Source organism: Panthera onca, chromosome B4, assembly GCF_046562875.1.
Source record: "Panthera onca isolate mPanOnc1 chromosome B4, mPanOnc1 haplotype 2, whole genome shotgun sequence".
NCBI classification, from domain to species: Eukaryota; Metazoa; Chordata; class Mammalia; order Carnivora; family Felidae; genus Panthera; species Panthera onca.
In genome coordinates, this window is record NC_138345.1 from 45,893,629 (window position 1) to 45,914,311 (window position 20,683).

Consider the following 20,683-nt stretch of genomic DNA (forward strand, 5'->3'; position numbering starts at 1 on the left):
ATCCTAAATTATGCAGAGCTCAAAGCAAAAATTGACAAAACTAAAAGGGGAAATAGACAAATCCACAATTAAAGTTGATTTTCACACTGTTCTCCCAGGAGAACTGAATAGAAAATCAGCAAAGATATAGAAGACTTGAACGACAGTATAAACCAAACTGACCTAATTGACCTTTACTGAACACTGTATGCAACTACAGCATACTATAGTTAAATAAGAAAAAAATTCAACCAAGTAAGTTTTATCTTTTTTTTTTCAACCAAGTACATTTAAAAAAAAAATTTTTTTTTTTAACTTTTATTTATTTTTGAGACAGAGAGAGACAGAGTATGAACGGGGGAGGGTCAGAGAGAGAGAGGGAGACACAGAATCCGAAACAGGCTCCAGGCTCCGAGCCGTCAGCACAGAGCCCAACGCGGGGCTCAAACTCACGGACCGCGAGATCATGACCTGAGCTGAAGTCGGCCGCTCAACCGACTGAGCCACCCAGGCGCCCCCCAAGTACATTTTAAAGATCTAATTGGCTTTACTGAACAATTCATGAATTGGCAGCATCCTCTGTACCGAGTAGAGGGGAGCTCCAAAGGGCTACAGAAAAGGAAAGGTTCTTAAAGGCAGGACAAGGAAGTCATAAACAGAAAAAAGGATTCTTTCGGGTGAAGTCCTTCCTTTGGGGAATGCAGAGGGCCCATGTGACATATTACCTTACTGGTGCTGACTAGAAAATTCCTGACAGGTTAAGACTACATTTCTGGGGGAGGTTGAAACTGCAATTAGGTTAAGCATTACACCCTGGTTTGTTGATGTGGCCTAGCATAAGTGACTCCATTTTGGACCTGTGATTTTCCTTTTTAATAGTACTCAAGTGCCCATAAAACATGCACTGTGATAGACCGTAATCTGGCTGGTAAAACAAGTCTCAATAAATTTTAAAGAGTTAAACTCATACAGAGGACCTATGATCATTATGGAATTAAATCTAAAAATAACAAAATGGTATCTGGAAAATCCCCAAATATTCAGAAATTAAACATACTTTTATGTAATCTAGGGTTCAAAGAAATTACAAGTGAAATTAGAAAGTGTTTTGAACTGAATGATAATGAAAACACCAAGATTTGTGGGATGCGGCTAAAGCATACATAGAGAGAAACATACAGCTTTAAATATTTTTATCAGAAAAAAAAATGTCTAAAATCAGTGACTTAAGCTTTTATCTTAAGCAACTAGCATATTTAATCCAAATAAGTTAAAGGAAGGAAATAATGAGCAGACAACAATGAAACAGAAAATGAACATACAACAGAGAGGAATTAGAACAAGAGCTGATTTTTAAAAAAATGTTATTATTTTTTAGAGAGAGAGTACAAGCAGCAGAGGGGCAGAGGGAAAGGGAGGGAGGGAATCTTAAGCAGGCTCCATGCCCAGCACAGTCCAGTGATGCAGGGCTCGGTCTCACAAACCTTGAGTTCATGACCTGAGCCAAAATAAAGAGTGGGACGTTTTACCGACTGAGCCACCCAGGCACTCCAGAGCTGATTTTTTTTTTTTTAAAGATCAAGAATATCAATACACCTTCAGTTTGACTGACCAAGACACAAATTACCAATATCAGAAATGGAAACAGGCATTGAAAGGATAAGAGACGCTTTTATGCCAATAAGCTGACTACTTAAGAGGAAATGGACAAATTCCTTGAAAGACAAAAATGACAAAAATTGACATAATAGAAAATATAAATAGCTCCAGATCTACATTGAGTTCTTAAAAGCCCTGTCATGAGAATCACAGCACTGTATAAAACTTGATTCCCTTAACCCTTCCCAAGTCCTTCCCAAGAACTTGGGAAAACTCTATCAGAGCCTTATGCCAACAAATACTGAGAGATTAAATGAGTTCAGGCATGCCTTGGCAGTTAATTAAAATGGAACAAAGATTAGAATCTCAATCTTAATGTCCTTTTCCCTCCACCCACTGCCAACTGCCTCTGATCAAAATTTTGCACTGGAGTTTTTCATACTCAAACTGGATGTTTCCTGTCTAGCTTAGGTGTTAATCGGTTGGTTGATTACATTAAGGGGGAGACAGAGGGGATATTTAGTACTTGGTGCAACAGTAAATGCTGGACAAATCTTAGCAAAATCATCTTTTATTTTTAGTCTCTTAATTGGGAAAGATTGGCTTTATATGGTGATGAAAGCTGAAGTTACAAATGCAAATCTTGGGTGGAGAATTTTCGGGGTGGGGGGGACAGGTGGTGGTGGGGTCGGTGGTGTTATGAAGACGGCATGGTAGTACAAATAAATGGAACCAGAAATCAGAGCACATTGTAAGAAAGGAAAAGTATGTTCTAAGTTCTTGAGTTGGATCCCTGTAACATAAGAGATTAACAAGAGAAAAGCATACAAATGTCTTTTAAGTTTTAAGTGACACAGGAGCCCTCATAAAGAAATGAAAACCCAAAGAAATGGTTAAACCTGTGTTTTATGCTAGGTTTGATGAGAACCGCAAAGTCATGGAAAGATATGATAGAACAAAGAGTATGAGCTATGTGTAATAAATGGGGGCAAACTTAGCAAGGCCTGTTTGTCCCTTTCTCTTCTGAGATAAGGATGCCCCCTTACCTATGTGTACAGGGAGGGCACTTCTCACATTAGGGTTAACAACCGGCTTCAGGGAAAGGTCAGAGGGTTCTTCCTGCACATGCCATTTCTCGAATTCCTTGAAATACTCACTATGCTAATGTGTCGCATTTTGGGGTATCATGTCCCGGACCCTGTCAACAGTAATTCATCCTTTAATCGACATTTGCAGAAATACTGCAACTGTACGCGAATTAAAAGTAAGAAAGACTGTACGTGTTAACTTAGCAGAAAACTTACCTGGGTAGAGAAAAGTCCAAAACAACTTGCACTGTCCTTCCCACTCTTGAGCCTGCCTTTAAATCAGGCAAAGCAACCTCGGTTCTGTCTTTCCTTTCTTGGACTCCACTGGGAACAGCACAACTTTGTTTTCCAAAGAAAAGAATGGGAGGGGTCAGCAAAGAAGTCAAGGTAAGCTCACTTAAGAGAAAGAGTCTGAGAGAGAAGACTTTACACTAACATTTGTTCCACTTAACCCCCTGATGTTTGAGCTTAACTAATGCCAAATAATAAAGCTTTCCTCTCTTCCTATCAAACCAGCAAACTTAGACCCAAGCAGGGATCTAGTAGCTGTGAGTTCTCACTGGTTTTTCCATTCACTCTCGTGTTAAATGTTGTAGGGGAGAATAATAACTTTGTCTACCCTTCTGCTCTTAGCCGAGACCCTCGTAATAAGAAACAGATGAACAAAACAGACAGAAAATAACATGTATTAACTTACATATACATGGGAGATACCCAGGGAAAAGTGAGAAACTCCCCTAGATGGCTTACAATTCAGGCTTAACTACCGTATGAATAGGAAAAGGGGAGGGAAGATGTAGGCCTCTTAGGGAAGAGTAAGTAGGAAGTGATTTTAGGAAAGATGAATGGGTCCTTAGAAGAATAGGTGGGAGGTGTGACAGTCGGGACGAAGTTTGGCTATTTTTCCTAGTCTTCTCTCCAGGGATAAGAATCATTTTTCCCTGGTTGATCAAGCTCCCAGGGAGGGGATTTATGGTTTATGACAACTGTGTTCCTTTTGGAGGATCAGTCTTTAGACAGACAAGGGGAGCTCAGAGAAAGCCTCTATCTGTATTTGCTGTTTTAAAGTGCCCACCTGAATCACAGTGGCGTATTTTGAAGGGGTATATTCTGCGGCTCCTTCGGTATCGTCGTATCATATTGGGCTTTGTGTCAGGAAGAGCCATGTTCATTTTTAAAGCTAATTTCGAGAGGGGGGAGGTTCAGAGTCTACAGCGGGCTCCTTCCAGGAGTTTACTGAAAACAAGAGCAGGAAACACAAAATATTTCCCTTATTATCTGTTTCCAATCACAGGTATGGGCAGCACTGAACTATGCTCAAACCTCTCTTCCAAAGTTGTATTTTATTTGAAATACAAACAAGAAAAGTGGGTTTTGTTGCCTCTGAAATGCAAGTCACAGCAATGAACAATCGGCTATTTTAATTTCTTGCTGAAAAGAATTGACACTTTTATTTTCCACTGTTTTATTATAAAAATCAACATTTCATTTGTTACAACTCAGCTTATTGTAATAATCAAAAGGGGATTTATACAAGGTATTTTTATACAGTTTACAATTAAAGCACTTATTTTACAAAAAGGGGGAAGTGAATAGTGGACAAGGGCTGACCAAATGTTGGCCATTTAAATATAAATACATCCTTGCAAAGCACCATCGTACCAAAGTCCATGAACAAGAAACACCAGCTGACTTTAAGACAATAACAAAGATTAAAGCTTAAGAAAAAATTTAAAAACACAAAGGATAAACATCTGAAAGCAGCACCAGATCCTTCACTTGCAAATAAGGCTAGTCCAGCTTAAGCTCTTGGTATCCTCTTCTTTTTACATTTTCCTACTAACCCCAGATACTTAATTTCATGTAAAATTAGATTTATTCACTTTCTTTTCCTTTTAATATTTATATTTATGCATTGATAATCATACATATATGATATATATATCCCTGGCCTTCTTACATTTGTTTAAAAAAAATGGACAGTTAAGCATAAGCAAAAAGCACATTGTCTCTACATCTTTGGTGTAGACTTTTGGGTAAACCCTAGATAATGGTGGAAATGTAAAAGTTTTCGTTAGATCTATACTGAGTACAGGAAATCATTGTTTATAGTTCTATCTGTAAAGTCACGAGGATTGTTTACAGCAATAAACTTAGCAATAGCTTAAGGATGCTTTATGAAAAAGAAAAACCAAGTAAAATTACCTGGACTGAAGGAGGGTGAGGATCGTCAGTAAGACTGAAGAATCTACCTCCCCTTCTACTCAGGTGCAGGCTTATTAGTTTCATGAGATGCAGAATCAAGTCCAACAGAAATATCCTGAGTATATGGATTCACAATGCTCATAATTTAAAAACTATAAATGTAAAATGTTATCTCCTGAAACTGAAAATTTCAAAAGGCAAATTTTGAGACTAGTATAAAATGATGCCATCCCATAAGTCAGAAACCACACATATGCTACCAGTACTTTCTAAAATCATCTGTTGTTTCTCTTGGCTCATTTCAGGCTCGGGATAAAGAAAGGAATACCAAATAAAATTAAGTCTGAGTTTAAGAATTCTGAGAACATGTTTTAAACAACACTTGATTATAAACTTATGACTCAGTCCCTGTCTACACTTAAGTGTATAGTCTCATTTGTGGATGCCCTAACATTTGTTGGCCAACTGATGATATTCACATACTCAAATCCACACCCCAAATATACGATGTATGTCATTATACAGACTTAAAGCTTATTAAAAGCATGGCATATCTGGGGTATGAAAAGCCCAAGATTTTTGCTTCTGAATTTTGTTAGATGTGTAATGGTAACCAATATGAAGCTCTTACGGCGTGCAAATCAATGAAGTGGCAACTTTTCCCTCAGCAAGAGAAAAAGCAATTTTAAAAACTACATTTCTAGGAATCAAATCTAGGCACATGACTGACTAGACTAGCACAACTATCACAGAGGAGCCAACCTGCCTACAGTAAGCCTCTCTGGTACCAGAAGTAGTCTCTACTAGGATTACTGGTATAAGGTTACATAAACACACACAGACGCATTTAACAGGCTAGGTAGGTAAGCCATACCTACTAACTGTACTTGGAGTAGTCTTCATTAATAGGCCTTTATGGCAAAACAAAAAGATTCTCCCCCAAATTAATTGCTACCTAACACAGATGGTAGAGATTTTTGTGTATTATCAAAGTTGGAGTTGGCCTTCTACAAATTATTGACTTTAGAGTGTTTTAAAATGATGAACAAATATATAATCCTCAGTCAAGCTAAAATTTTACTGCTCAAAAGCTCTGCCCCCAAATTATTGGCCTATTAGATGAAAATGTACTGTAAAGTCTTCATTTCTAAATATATATCATCCCTTTAGAACAGATATTCTCAAGTGTCAGATACTTCTTGATATATCTCAAAGTACTGTTATATTAAAATTAAGATAGTTAAAATAACTAATGTTCTGCTGGACAGACATCTCACGTATGCTGCTATAGAAGAGGGGCAGCAAAGGTCAAAGGCGTAATAATATTTCACAAAAGAAAAATTAATACTGAGAAATTCTATCCCTTAGCTTTTTTTTTTTTCTTGTGAATATGCCATTATCTGATTTAAGCAGCAAAACCCCTTGGGTCACTGTTCAGAAGACAAGGGTTCTGCAGGAGCCAAGTTCAAAGTTATAAAAGCACAGTTATAAAAGACCACTTCAATGAAGGTGAGCCTACTATAGCACATAAGCACAAAGTATACGATGCCAGAGTTCATTTCTCAGATAATTTTAATCACATCACTAACTAGACATGCTTTAAGACCGGTGTTCAAAATTAAATACTTAAGTATTTAAGGAAAATAATGACATTTTATTCATTTTACCCTCATGGATAGTGAATATAGCAATACATCAAATTCAAAACCTTTATCCACTTTCCCCCTGATGTGTGCTCATGTTTATTTTTTATCTTCAGTTTTTCCAATTAAACCTCTTGTGTTTAATACTAATCAAGATAGTTTGTTACTTAAGCTTAACTGTCCATGTAGCCCGAGGGCCAATCTTTCCCGATTTTTGACAATTCTCTCATTTAAAGGTACACCCCCCCACCCCAATATTAAGAATCCATCTCAACTACCCAAGAAAGAGGACCCTGAGATTAAGCGGAACTGCCTTCAAATAATTTCAAACAAATTGGCACACAAATCAGTATTTTGCAAGAAGAGGCCATTGCCATCGCAGTACAAGCACTTGAACTGAGATACAACAAGGCAATATTCTTCTTAATTCGTTATAGTGCAAGTTTCCACATGGGAAGCCCACCAGATAAAGATGCACATTAAAAAATGTAAACATATAGAATTCTTAAATTCTAATTGATACCCAGTTATTGCTAACCTTTCCATCTTCATTTAAGTGTCAGAGGCCCCCGTGTCACAGAATGCAACTCCAGTGTCCATTCTGTTAGACTGTGAGCACTTTGTTCCACCGACAGGAAGAGTTAATGCAAGACACTGATGGATCACCATTTATTTATATGCAAACTCAAGGGCACCTGATTCATAGAAGGTGCCCCTGACAATCTAAGCATTATTCTGAAACCACATTTTTTCTCATTAAAAAGTTTCCTCAGGTATTTTTAATTGCTTATAAAGTTACTTCACCCCTGCCAAAAGTCTGAATCTTTTCTTCCATGGTTTTCTCTTGGGCCCTGAAATCCAGAGAGGCCTCAGCAAGACAGAATTAAAAAAAAAAAAAAAAAAAAGAAAGAAATCATTCAAATAACTGACTGACCAACATCTGTTAAGGTAAAAATACATTAGTTTAAAAACACATTCAGTTTTAGCAGAGAAGTGCTGGAAAAATGTAAAAAGCAGGAAACTAACTTCTGGCAAGGTGGCAGAGCAGTGCTAGAATCATTCCACACGTCAGCCCTAAGAGCTGAAGAGGCAGCAGCCCCAGGACCACACAGGTCAGGCAGGTGGCAGAAGAGCCTTCCGTTACTCCCCTCCACCCAAGTTCTGACAGCTGAGAAGTCAACGGTTGGCCTTCTCATTTAATCCACATTGTTAAATTTGTTAAATCATCTTAATCCATAACAGGATAAGAGAGAACACACAAAAATATATAAGAGGTGATTATAAGAATAATTTGTGGATAATTTGAAAACAATCTAACATTCACATTGGGTAACAGGAAGATATTAAAGTCACGTCACACATTAAAAGAGGTATGTATGTAGACATCACTCAGAAAAATTGGCCTAAAGAACATGAAAATGTCACAACAGTTAATAAAGGGAAAACCTAATGATAACAAAAAAATTCTCTTTTTAAATAGATTGTCTCTAACTGGAACATATTTAAATGTTTTACTAGAAAAAAAAATATATATATAAATGATTTCATATTGTGGTATTATATGCTGAAAGTACTGCAAGGATATATGATTAATTTACAACAAAACATAATGGTTAAATTTGTAATTCTTAAACATTGCCTATATGTGTTGTGAAAAGATATTTTAATGAGCATTAAATCTTGGAAGAGGAGCACTAATATGTCTAACCTTTGATCATTAAGCAAAAACATCAGTCAAACTGAAGAGCTAAGCCTACAGAGGAACAGAGCTAGTAGAAATATTAAAATGAAACCTTAATTTAGAAAATTCCATTTTATCAATCCTCAGATAAAAAAGCTTTGAATAAATCGTGATATCTTGGCAAAATGGCCTACAAAGCTGCTGGGGGAGGAAGCAAGGTAAAAACACCTAGAGAAAAAACGAATTCTTCTGACAGAGGCTGTGGGTTCTAAGGTAGGGACAGAAGACTTGCACACACAAAGAGCCCCACACCTTCTGACTGGACAGCTCATCTCCTCCAATGGCAACACCCAGAAGGGATTTTTATAAAGACCTATTTTCCTCACTAAAATAATGGGATTCCTAGAGAAAATAAAGCCCTTTGTCCAAAGTTAGTTTTAATACCTTTTTTTCTTTTTCCTTTTGTGATTTCTTAAACTTATTGGCCCTCAAATGTTAGCTAACATGAAGGCTATTTGGCTACTTCCAAGTATCTATGGTTTGCTGCTCTGAGATGGACGTGAATTTTTCTTCTTCTTCTTCTTCTTCTTCTTCTTCTTCTTCTTCTTCTTCTTCTTCTTCTTTCTCTCTCTCTCTCTTTTTTTTGGTATTAATAAAGCCCAGACATTCCTGGTCAGTGATGCCTTTATTATTCCTGTTTCCTTTGTACTCAGTCACTTCACTGGGTTTAAGGCATGCTTTGTGTATTTAGTTTGCAAAAATAAAACTTTTAGTACAAATTTATTTTTTATACAAATTTTTATGGCACAAGCAGCAAATCTGCTGTTTTAAGAAAATATATAAATATCCTTTTCTTCTGTACAAATATCTCCAGTATTCCCTACCCCATTTATAATTTTTAACTGTACATGGTCTGCCTCATCTTTCTCCAATAGCTCCCTCCCCCCCTCCAGATCTCAACCAAATTTGTATTTACATTTTTGCGTTGGAGGCAGTCAGAGGAGGAGGGCCCCTCCTCAGGAGGAGTCTGTACAGGGGGAGGGTGGCGGTGGGTAGAGGTGATGAGAGTAGCTCCTCTCTGTGTATGGAGAGGGTGGGCAGCTTTCATAGTTCTCTTCTGCTGACAAGTATTGGCTTCGGGGCGTGGGAGGCGGGGGCACAGGCTCTGAGTCATAGTTCAAGTCACTAGTGTAGCCCTTGGCCGTTGCCACTGAGGTCATCCTCCGGCTGGGAGCATAGTCACTGTCACAGACATCTGTGCTGCAGGGTGTGGTAGGGGGTGCAAAGTGCCGGTAGCTATATGGCCTGTAGCTGGTAGGGGGAGAAGATCAAGAAGCAGACACTTAGTTTTATAGAAAAGCAGTTTCTTCTCTATCAGAATACAGAAGTATTAGATGTAAACTTCAGGTTGAAGATCATACACTACTACAATTAAAAAAAATTTTCTTGATGTTTCTTTATTTTTGAGAGACAGAGCATGAGCAACAGAGGGGGAGAGAGAGAGGGAGACACAGAACTCACAGCAGGCTCCAGGCTCTGCGCTGTCAAGCACAACCCGACGCAGGGCTCAAACCCAAGAACTGAGATCATGACCCAAACCGAAGTCGGACGTTTAACCAACTGAGACCTAATTTATTTCTTGTTGTTCTGCCTTTTCAAGTTCAGCAAGTTTGCAGCATGGCTAACTAATAAAAAAGGCATTGAAAAGAGATGAACACACTAGTGAAAGGAAGCGCTCATTTCAAAGTGCTAGCTCTCACTTCTACTTCTATCTGTAACTTCATGTAGCATTTACATTTGAAATATAGTAAAGCTGATCTTATTTCATATTTATCCCAATCAAGGTTTCTTTATATACTCCGTCACCAAAGTGACAAAAGAGGGGCAAGAGCACGTGCAAAGCTGAGGTAACAATCCACTAAACACCCAGTGCTACAGAGTGTGCCACAAGACCCCATCCCAACACAGAAACCATCTGCTAGCACCCAGGGTTGGTCTCAAAACAAATGGCTAAAGGTTACACGACCTGCTGAGCAGGTTCTCAAGCGGTTTTACTACCAATATTGACATGAGGTCATAGCACTTTTTAGGTTTTATCTTTCTGTCCAATCAGGTTTGAGCCTTGATGAACATTCTAGGCTCAACTAGAAGGCCAAACACTTCCATTTTCATGTTAAAAAAAAAAAAAAAAAAAAAAAAAAGCTAGGAAAAAAGGAAAGAAAATCAACAAAATTCTTTTACATTCCAGTTCAGACAAGAATCTCAACAAATGATGAAAAGTGACTCAGAAGAAAGAAACTGGGCTTAATTTGAGACGTGGGAAATGGTCAAGTAAGAAATGTTTTTGATGCAATTATGTTCATTTTAATGAAACAATGTTTTATTCAATTTAAAGAAATAACTTTTTAAAAATAAAAATTTGGGGTCTTTCATTTTGTTTTTTTCAGTTTTGAGGTTTCTGCTTTCTCTTTCGGCTTTTTAGAACAAACTAGTGGCAAGGAAAGCAATTTACAATAAAACACAAAAATATCAGCTCAGAATCAGGCCTTAATCTTATGTATATAAACTGAAATGGGAATTCTGAGTAAGATACTATCAACAGTTTCACTTGATTTCTACCTATCTGTACGGTTTTATCAGGGCAATTTGACTGGAAGTCTAGGAAACACTTATCTAGAAGATAATAGGCACTTGAGGGACACTGATAAACACAGCACTAGGTTTACACAGAGTATCAAGCCGCTGACTTTCTGCTGGCCTTTGAAACAAGATGGAAAGAGTAAGGTAAACACTAGTCCTTCTCCTGCTTAACATGCTCTACAGACACAAATCAGCACAAGGGGAAAATGTCCCCATTTTGTCTTACAAATAGATTTCATTTATTTTAGTGAGTTGTGATTTATTCCAGGCAACTTTATGAAGAATTTTTCATTCCAGATGGTGTAATACTGAAGCAAGGGCTGAACTTAAGCTTCTCCCAACTTCTCTCAAATTCTGTGCTCTTTGCACCCCTGCAATTTTACAGCTCTCACAACTCTTTGAACTCCAGTCCTATGCCAATATTCCATTCCTAGGCCACCAAACAAAGCTAACCTGAGCAGTAGCCTATTTTGTAATCAGTTATTTTGGTGGGTAACTTTTCCTTACAATACTGCCAAAGCAGTGTTGGGAGCTGACTCTACTTCATTATTATAAAGTCAACACTTGTGACTCTCTCTAAAAAAATGTGTAATGCCTGAAAAGAAAAGGATGTGCGGTAGGGACAACATCAGCATTATCAAGACAAGATGCCTAATCTCTCTCATCATCTATTTATGTAGGGCTACATCAAACCCACTACTTCTTTCTTCTAATAAATACTTCCACTTATCTTACCTGTAGGACCTATGAGTGGAAGGACTATTTGAAGAATAACCAAATTCCATAGTGTAATGTGATCGCTCTGTGGCTGGGGATGGCGGAGGGTTCAAAATCTAAATGGAACAATAATTAAATTATTACAATAATTATTACAATAATAATAATGCCAGATAAAGACCATTAGACTTTCTTTACACTCTCTTCCTTCATCTGTTTGTATTCCTTTCCCTTACACAGTTAGCACAATCTTTCTTTCAAAGAACTGACCTCAAATAGTGCTTCAGGAGTGGGGCTCTCTACTCCTTAAGATACAATTTCATCATGGCTAAACAGTGCAAGGTAATAAGCAGAAAATCTATAATCTGTAAGTCACTGGTTTAAGTTCAGCACAATAGGGTTCTGATTTTTTAAAATTATAAACGTTTAGAGAAAAATCACTGACTTAGGAGAAATAACAGGCATGCTTCCTTTTTTGGGAGGTTACAGAATGAAGGTCATCCTAAGTCTCTCAGGAGATACTATTTAGTAGTTCTACTTTTACCCAAAATATGAAATTACTGTCTAGTGCCTTCAAATATGCTGGTTAATACACAGTAAACTTAAAGACTTTAAAAGTGCTTGCATGGTGGTGGCAAATCTTTCCTAGGAGCCTTATATGCCTAAATAGTATACTAAAAAACTTTCTAAGTTACCATCACTAAGCACTCACATTTAAAGAAGTTAAAAGTCTAGGATCCTATTTATCTTAGCATTCAAAGTGAAACAAAGGAAAACAGACTGCTTACTGCAGGGAAGTAAGTGCCTTTGGTGCTTGAAGAACTACTTGATGATGCTCCTGTGACATGAGCTCGGTCATAAGGGGGTCCACTGCTCCCCCCCATGATACTGAGGGAGCTGATCATTGATTTACCTCGAGACATTCCTAAAATGAAGGAGGATAAATACTGAAGATGATTAAGATCTATACAAATTATTTTTATGTATAAAATATTTTTATTTAATACTAGGATTACAAATACCAATAGCCAAATAGTTTGATTTTAAAACAATTTGTGCTCTCGTTTCCTAACAATAATTGAAAATGCTTAATGCAGAAGGGAAACAAATGTTCTCTAGAAGTGAACACTTCCACTGAGAGCTGGCCTAGAACAAGGCCAAGAATAGCTCCCATCCCTTCCCCCCAAGGATAGAAGCAGCACTCTTCAAAACAAGAAGTTTTCAACTTTAGAGGATTTGCAGAAGAAAAGGCCTATGGAGAGTGGAGGCTGTAAAGCAGGGTAGATTAAACAAGAGATTTGCTCAAAAGGAAACTAAATCCACTTTTAAGGGCATGAATACAAAGTATGGGAGATTTTTCATCTTTTTCATCTAATGTATGCAAATGTTGTTGGAATCACAACCACCAATGCCAGAATTCTATTTTTTCCCAAGTTACTTCCCATATTCCACTAACTGAAAATAAGTATAGCAAAATAAGGAATCATTATCATTAACAGTTTCAAAATCCTGTTTACTTAGAGTTACACCCAGAATAAGTTCTTATTTTCTGACAGCTTTTGCCCTGTAACTCCTTCTCCATATTCATTAAAATAATGGGGGGGGGGGGGGGTCTTTTCACTATGGGCACCAGAAAGCACTACAAGAAAGCTGTATTTTGCTAGAGCAATATCGTCTACTCAAGTACACAGAATTTCTGGCTACTTGGCTATGCCAAAACAAACCTGCTATCAACCCAGCTATTTCCAAATCTTTGTTTGCTGAAAAGGAATCCTAATCTATTTTTTTGCACCTTCAATTCCTGTCCTCAGTGGTCCTGAGGTCTCCTAATAGTGCACCTAAAGGACTTGTGGTTTATGACGCTTTACCAAATGTCTAGCTTTCACTTTCAGTAGAGTACATCCAGAAATACAGTATATGTAGTGCATGCAGTAAATGCAATCAGTGTATATAAATGTGTATGTATTTGCTTTATATTTTTTGGACAATTTCTACTAAGGTCTAAGATCTTCTGTATAAAGAGTGCTAAAAGTAAAATATTTATTCTTATAATTTTTTAAACCCAAAGGAGTCTAGTTTGAAACAGACTCTAGGCAGTATCTTGTTTCTATAAAGGAAATTTGGCAATGTTGCTAGGACCCAAGACTTGATTCCCAATGGATCAGTCTTAGCTCACCTGGAAGAGATCCTGACAAAGAACTTGGGTGTGGCACATAACCAAGGGGCACAGAAGCTGGTCCATGAACTACATAGTCATTAGTCATGGTTTCCCCATCTCCCTTCATACGTGGACACAACATTCTCTGGCAGATGAAGTATATGGTTCCAGACACAAAAATGGTGACAATTACTCCAATAACTGAACCAACTGTATTGGTGGCCTGTGGAGCTGGTTCCTCAGTTGGATCTAAAATGAGAATGCAGTACAGTTATATAATGGAGAAACAACTGCAGACTCAAAATAGTTATTATGAATACATGTACACCATGCCCTATGGGTATATAAATACCATTAGAAATCAAAATGAACTATCCTTAAGCAAAGATAGAAATAAAACAATACACTGAGAAGTATATCTGCAAACTGATAACAAAGATGTAAGTGAGTTATAGTTAATCATTAAGCTTTAATACAGAGACAGTTAAAATTTATCCTACTTTATTATTTTTTTTAATGTTTATTTATTTTTGACAGAGAGAGAGAGAAAGAGAGAGAGAGAGACAGACAGAGCATGAGCGGGGGAGGGGCAGAGAGAGAGGGAGACAACGGAATCCGAAGCAGGCTCCAGGTTCTGAGCTGACAGCACAGAGCCCGACATGGGGCTCGAACTCACAGACCACGAGATCATGACCTGAGCCGAAGTCAGACGCTCAACTGACTGAGCCACCCAGGCGCCCCATCCTACCTTATTTTTTAAAATTATTTATTTATTTAAGTAATCTCTACACCCAACATGGGGCTCGAACTCCTGACCCCGAGATCAAGAGTCGCATGCTCCTCCAACTGAGCCAGCCAGGTGCCTCATCCTACTTCATTTTGTATATCATAAAATAACAGGGTTATTTTGAAATTTCAGAGAAAATTTTAGGGCCAAAAGGGATGTACCTAGAAAAGTCGTCAAATGTTTTAAATGGAATAACAAAGAAGCCAACTCTGCACCAGCAAGGCACGAGCTCTGAGCCTGATTTTAGGTTTGAAAAGTGACATATAGGCCTGGTGAAGGGAGATGAGAAGCTAAAGATGAACATTAGCTCTCAGGCCCAATATGCTGGTACCTTCAGGGTAAGTCTAGTGAGGGCAAGAAACATAAGGTGTCTGGTACCTGAGTGCGGGACTTAGAAAGGTGAGAGCATGAGAGAACCAGAGGAAGACCCTGCCCGTGGCATTCACCTTCATCAGATCCCTGAGCTATCTAAGGCTTTAGAAGCAGGTGGCATCAATATTACAGGTAGAGGGAAATAGCAAAAGGCCTCATCAGATTTAGAGTATTACTCTTCTATTTAGAAGGAAATTCCTTCCATTCCGAATAGTCAGACTGTATCTCGCAACTGCAGATCTTTTAAAAAACCTTCCTTCTGCTTCATCTTACCTTAAATCTCCCACCCACAGAGTTAAATTCAGCCCCTAATAGATTAAATAAAAGAAATGAAAGAAAATGATATCATTAAATTACAAAATATGCAGGGGCTGTCAGTTACATATTTTGTCTGTGGACTCTGGGGTACAGATCCTCCCCAGTCCTTGTGAGCAGCCATCTATCGTACTCCCTTCCAGTGCCTTGGCATTGCTTTCTAAGGCCAAGCGTCAAGACAGAATAGTTTATATTCACTATCTCCAATGCTTAGTCTCTGGGTCACATCCTAACTCACTGAAATCAGGCTCCTATCCTCATCGCCACAGTGAAACTAGTCTGGCAAAGGTCAGAGTTCTCCTATTTGCCATTTTCACTAACTCTTCATCTTACTGACCTCTCTAAACATTCAATGCTGCTGGCTCTATGTTTTCTTCTCAAAAATGTCTAAACAGTATCCTTCCAAGATACCACTCTCTTAATTTTACTGTCTCTGATTCTTCTTTTTTCTGTTTCCTTTTGTTGGCTTCCTTCTCTTCTGTTGCCTCTTAGGTGCAGGTGCTTGCCAGACTTCCTTCTATCTTCTACTATTTTCCTCTTCTACGTAACTCTCCCTGAGAGACTTCATCTACTGCTTCAGCTTTAATTATCTTTAACAGTAGAGGCCAAATCTCTCTCCTGAGCTACAGACCCATACAATTGACAACTTCCTGAATAGCTTCAGTGGGATAAGCTCATCAGCAACTTTGAAGAGACCTGTCTACACTGCAGTCGTCTTCACCAATATCTGACATGTTTCCTAGATTCCAGGGGTAAAGCAGATCATAAATAAATGATGGCACCTGTGGCAAATCAAAAGCATTTAAATTAAACTTAAATTTTAAAAATTAATAAAAAAAACCTGTATCAGGCAAACATTACATCTGAGCCAAGATATGGAATGGTCCTTCAGTTTTCAGTCCCTGCTACATACTCTAGTTAATGACTCCAGCCACTCAGTGAGATACCTATGAGTTAACCTAAACTTATCAACTACATCCAAGTGGTTACAAAACGCTTTTTACTCTATTTCTGAGATAGCTCTGAACTCTATCCCTTCCTTTCCACCACCACTGCTCCTCTTGATTTAGATAATCATCTTCTGCCTAAACTACAATCGCCTCCTAAGAATTTTTAAATTATAGGCTCCAAGTAATTAGATGGTGAAAAAAATTTAGTGGGTTACAACAAGCATTTTAAAACAGAAAACTTCAGAATACATTCTACATAATATAGGTATATACTATCGCATGACTCATTTACATGTACACCCCCATCTTTGTACTCCTCTTGAGGTGATCCAAAAAGTGTGAAAGCAACCAATGTGTCATTTAGCTGCCTCTAATCTTATATTGGCAATGCATCTGCTTTTACAGCTTTCACAATTACATAGCCATGCTGGTCCTTCACTTAAGTTTGTCAATGGCTGTTATTCTGGATGCTCTCTGGGCTTTTTAGAAGAAAAGCAGAGTCTTCTATGATCTCACCCTTACTGTATGTTCTTTTGCTGATATCCCTCCTCAAGACATAGCCTACATTTTGGCATCCCATTTACATGTAGTTTCCCAGAGGTGCCTGTTTCACTCTGCTTTTGAATAGCATATTCTCTCTGCTTGGAATGCAATCTCTCCACTTATCTGTACAATTAACTCTATTCACTGATCAATACCCAATTTTAAGCACCATTTTTCTAAGATGTCTTCCTTGATGAACCCTGTTTTTATTCCTGAAGATCTGACCACTCGCTCTGTTGTGCTACCACTCGTACAGATCTCTACAACAGCACGTTTAGTATCATTTACCACACTCCTTAATCAACAGTATCTACTATGAACCAAGCTATATATTTTATATACATTAAGTTATTTAATTTTCTCACAACCACCAGGCTAAACATTATCTTCATTTTAAAGATAAAGAAACTAAAGTCTGACAATAAATAATTTGCTGGTAAGAGGTGGAGCCAGAATTCAAATCCATCTCTACTTGGCTTTAAAATCGCTATTTTTATGGTGCCTGGGTGGCTCAGTCAGTTAAGCGTCTATTGGTTTTAGCTCAGGTCATGATCTCACGGTTTCATGAGTTCGAGCCCCGCATTGGGCTCTACGCTGGCAGTGCAGAGTCTGCTCGGGAGTCTCTCTCTCACCATTGTTCTCTGCCTCTCCCCCACTCACGCTATCTCTCTCTCAAAATAAGTAAACTAAAAAATAACAATAAAATAAAATCACTATTCTTACTACAACCTCAACCATAAAAGACTCTGAGAGAGGGAGAGAGAGAATCCCAAGCAGGCTCTGTGTTGCCAGTATAGAGCCTGACATGGGGCTTGAACTCATGAAACTGTGAGATCATGACCTGAGCCAAGATCAAGAGTTGGATGTTTAACCGACTGAGCCACCCAGGCAACCTATGAGTAAAGAGCTTTTAAATGAATTTTATCTAAATTTCATTAAACCAGTTTGACAGGGTAGATCTGATTTATGCTGAATTCCACTCAGAACTAAGTTTATCAATTTGGGATATATTTTATGTCAGGGCATGGTCAATAGTTATGAACCCTGAAGAAACTATGGGTTATGTACCCTAGAGTCTTTAGGCCTAGGGGTATAAGATGGCCTAAGTATCTTCAGGCTACATTTTAAGGAAGCTTATATTAAAGTCACTGAGAAACTGGTAGAAATATGTCTAGAAAAAAATGAGAGATGATAAACATCAGAAATGATGTTCAGAAACTCTCAAGCTTATGCCACCAACTGATTTCTACATATCTAAATCATTTGAGAATTTCCTAACTCTAGTTGTGGCAAAATAATACTTATTCTTCTCTGATGCTTTCCTAAATGTTTCTGTGAAGAGCTTTGTGCATAAGAAAACCACTGTCTTTAAGGAATTATTACAAGCAAAACATAAAAGATCTTGGTACAAATAACTAGCTTAACTTTAATGCTTATTTCTTAATAAGGAAATTCTAAGTGAAACACATCTTTTTTTTTTAATTTTTTAACGTTTATTTATTTTTGAGAGAGAGACAGAGCATGAATGGGGGAAGGACAGAGAGAGAGGGAGACACAGAATCAGAAGCAGGCTCCAGGCTCTGAGCCATCAGCCCAGAGCCCGACGCGGGGCTCGAACTCACGGACTGCGAGATCGCGACCTGAGCTGAAGTCGGACGCTTAACCGACTGAGCCAGCCAGGCGCCCCGTGAAACACATCTTTAAAGAAAAAAAGTATTTTAAAAAGTCTCCCAGAAGCGTAATATATAAGATTTTAGTCCTACTTACAACAATCCAGTTCATCTGATTTGTCACTGCAATCCACATTATGATCACATTTCTTATGTTTTCCAATGCACTGACCGTTGGAACAGCGGAATTGATCAATTAAACAAAGCACTGGGGAAAAAAATGCAAACAATTTTCTTATTTTCACTATCATGTAAAGTGAAACTCTGCCAAGAGACAAAAAGTACTTTCTGGGTACAAATGAAAAACAAATTAGACTTTAAAATATAACTTAAAAATTATTCTCTAGAGATTTCCATTGGTAGAGAGAAAAAAGTGGAAAAAGAAATCCAGCAGGAAATTTCCTATTTTGCTCTACTCTGTAAAGAATTAAAGAATTCTATCTATGTGCATTTCTAGATACTAAAAAAGTTCTAGAGAATTTATTTGCTCATTTTTTACCACGTTAAAGGTTAGTAGTGCAAAGAGGAAAATGTGAAATTATTTTACATTGTAATCAATTAATCCACTACTTCAGAGCTCACTGGAAACAAGGACTACTTACCACTGAGCCAAAGCAATACTCTGAATTTCAAACAACTGAACATTAATGGGAAAAAAAGACTACACAGCCAGGCCCTAGGAAGTCTGGATACCTTCACAGTTCTTCTCATCTGACTTATCCTGGCAGTTTGCATCTCCGTTGCATCGGAGGGCACCATCGATACACTGCCCACTGGCACACTGGAACTGGGACTCCGAGCATACAGGGCAATTGAGCTCATCGCTGTGGTCTTCACATTCAGTAAACCCATCACACCGCCAAGCCACAGGGATACAGTCAATTTCTCCGGTGAAACAAGTAAACTGCTGAGGAGAACATGTTGGGGGTTCTTCAAATGACCAAGGGGGAGGGGAGTGACAAAAACACAACAGTCACACAAAGGTACAAACACACCTAGTGAAGCTCATTTAATATTAACATGCGCAAAACACTTTTTAATAAATAAAGTTTGTAAACTATCCCTACTAATCAGAGAAGAAGTACAATTTTTACACTACCACATTTAGATTCACTAACTTGCAAAAACTATAAGGCAGAAGTTTTCTCAAATTTTATAACTCAAGCAGGATTATTTGCAATCCATTATAATCTGACACATAATTTAGGAATAATCACTATAATCACCAACCTCTAAATATTTTAAAGTTAGGGAAAGCACTATGAGTTGTAAACTCAACCCAAAATGGAACACCATTTTAATTTTAATTTAAAAGAACTGACAAATAAACTACAGTTATTTACACTTGGGTATTTGGCAGGAAGTTTTTAAAAAATGAACCAGTGAGCCTGTTACTTCAAGGAAAATAATGGCAAAATCATAACACTGTACTTTTGAAGCATATTGTAACAATGGAGCTTTCAACCAGAAATTATAATTTTGGACAATCTGTATCTAACATGGTAAGTTTGACAGATTCCCAGTACTTAAAAGTTTTTTTTTTCTTTTTTAATGTTTATTTTTGTGAGAGAGAAAAAGAAGAGAGAGGAGAGCGTGGGGGAGGGGCAGAGAGAGAGGGAGACAGAGGATCCAAAGCAGGCTCCACACTGACAGCAGAGTGCCCGAAGCGGGGCTCAAATCCACAAGCTGTGAAATCATGACTGGAGCTGAAGTCAGACACTTAGCTGACTGAGCCACCCAGGTGTCCCTAAAGTTTTTTCTAATGAGACTGGTAGTGAGATAAACATGGGGTTTTTGATATTGAATAATGAAATTCATCAAAATCTGAAGATCTGGGAATTTTTGGTTGGAATTCTAGTATTTCCAAATGACCACAGTGTAAGGTTACAAAATCAGGTCTGGGTAAAATATCCAATTAGAGGACAAAATAGACCAGTGGATTTTAATTTAAGAGAGTATGAAAGTTCATATGGTTTCAAATTCCACATTGCAACTAAATCTACAGTAAACTACCACTGGTCAATACCTGGTGTAGAATTCAAGATATATGTATAATTATTTTAAAAGACTATTATTATAGTTTTCTATTTTCCAACTACATTTCAGGCTAAATTTCCTCATATATTTCAACCCAAACTACATATTACAACAGATTGAATGCAGAAGTAGACATGAGAATCTGGCCTAACATTAAAAGAGATATACAAAAATGTAAAAACAATGCCACATTTCTCACTAAAATTACTTTGCTTCAGAAAATATTGTTATAAATTTTAAAAAATAATTTTTAAATATTTATGTATTTGAGAGAGAGAGAGAGTGCACGCTCACAAGTG

At 37.7% G+C, this 20,683-nt stretch overlaps 2 protein-coding genes across 4 annotated transcripts in view; one reads left to right on the plus strand and one right to left on the minus strand.

Moving 5' to 3' along the window:
- BCL2L14 (BCL2 like 14) overlaps positions 1–10,646 on the plus strand; it is a 54,020-nt gene extending 43,374 nt beyond the window's left edge. The window contains exon 7 of one of the 3 annotated variants that reach the window (XM_060658353.3): positions 10,444–10,644. In XM_060658353.3, coding sequence (XP_060514336.2) covers positions 10,444–10,503 — 60 coding nt within the window. In that variant the 3' untranslated portion in view covers positions 10,504–10,644. Of the gene's footprint in view, positions 1–10,443 lie in introns of all 3 variants that reach the window. The other 2 variants (XM_060658356.3, XM_060658354.3) reach the window with 2 other exon arrangements.
- LRP6 (LDL receptor related protein 6) overlaps positions 4,115–20,683 on the minus strand; it is a 177,412-nt gene continuing 160,843 nt past the window's right edge. The window contains exons 18-23 of the mRNA XM_060658349.3: positions 19,041–19,277; positions 18,445–18,555; positions 13,729–13,959; positions 12,341–12,477; positions 11,571–11,668; positions 4,115–9,506 (exon numbers count right to left, since the gene is read on the minus strand). Of these exons, the coding sequence (XP_060514332.1) occupies positions 9,212–9,506; positions 11,571–11,668; positions 12,341–12,477; positions 13,729–13,959; positions 18,445–18,555; positions 19,041–19,277 (1,109 nt within the window). The 3' untranslated portion in view covers positions 4,115–9,211. The remainder of the gene's footprint in view (positions 9,507–11,570; positions 11,669–12,340; positions 12,478–13,728; positions 13,960–18,444; positions 18,556–19,040; positions 19,278–20,683) is intronic.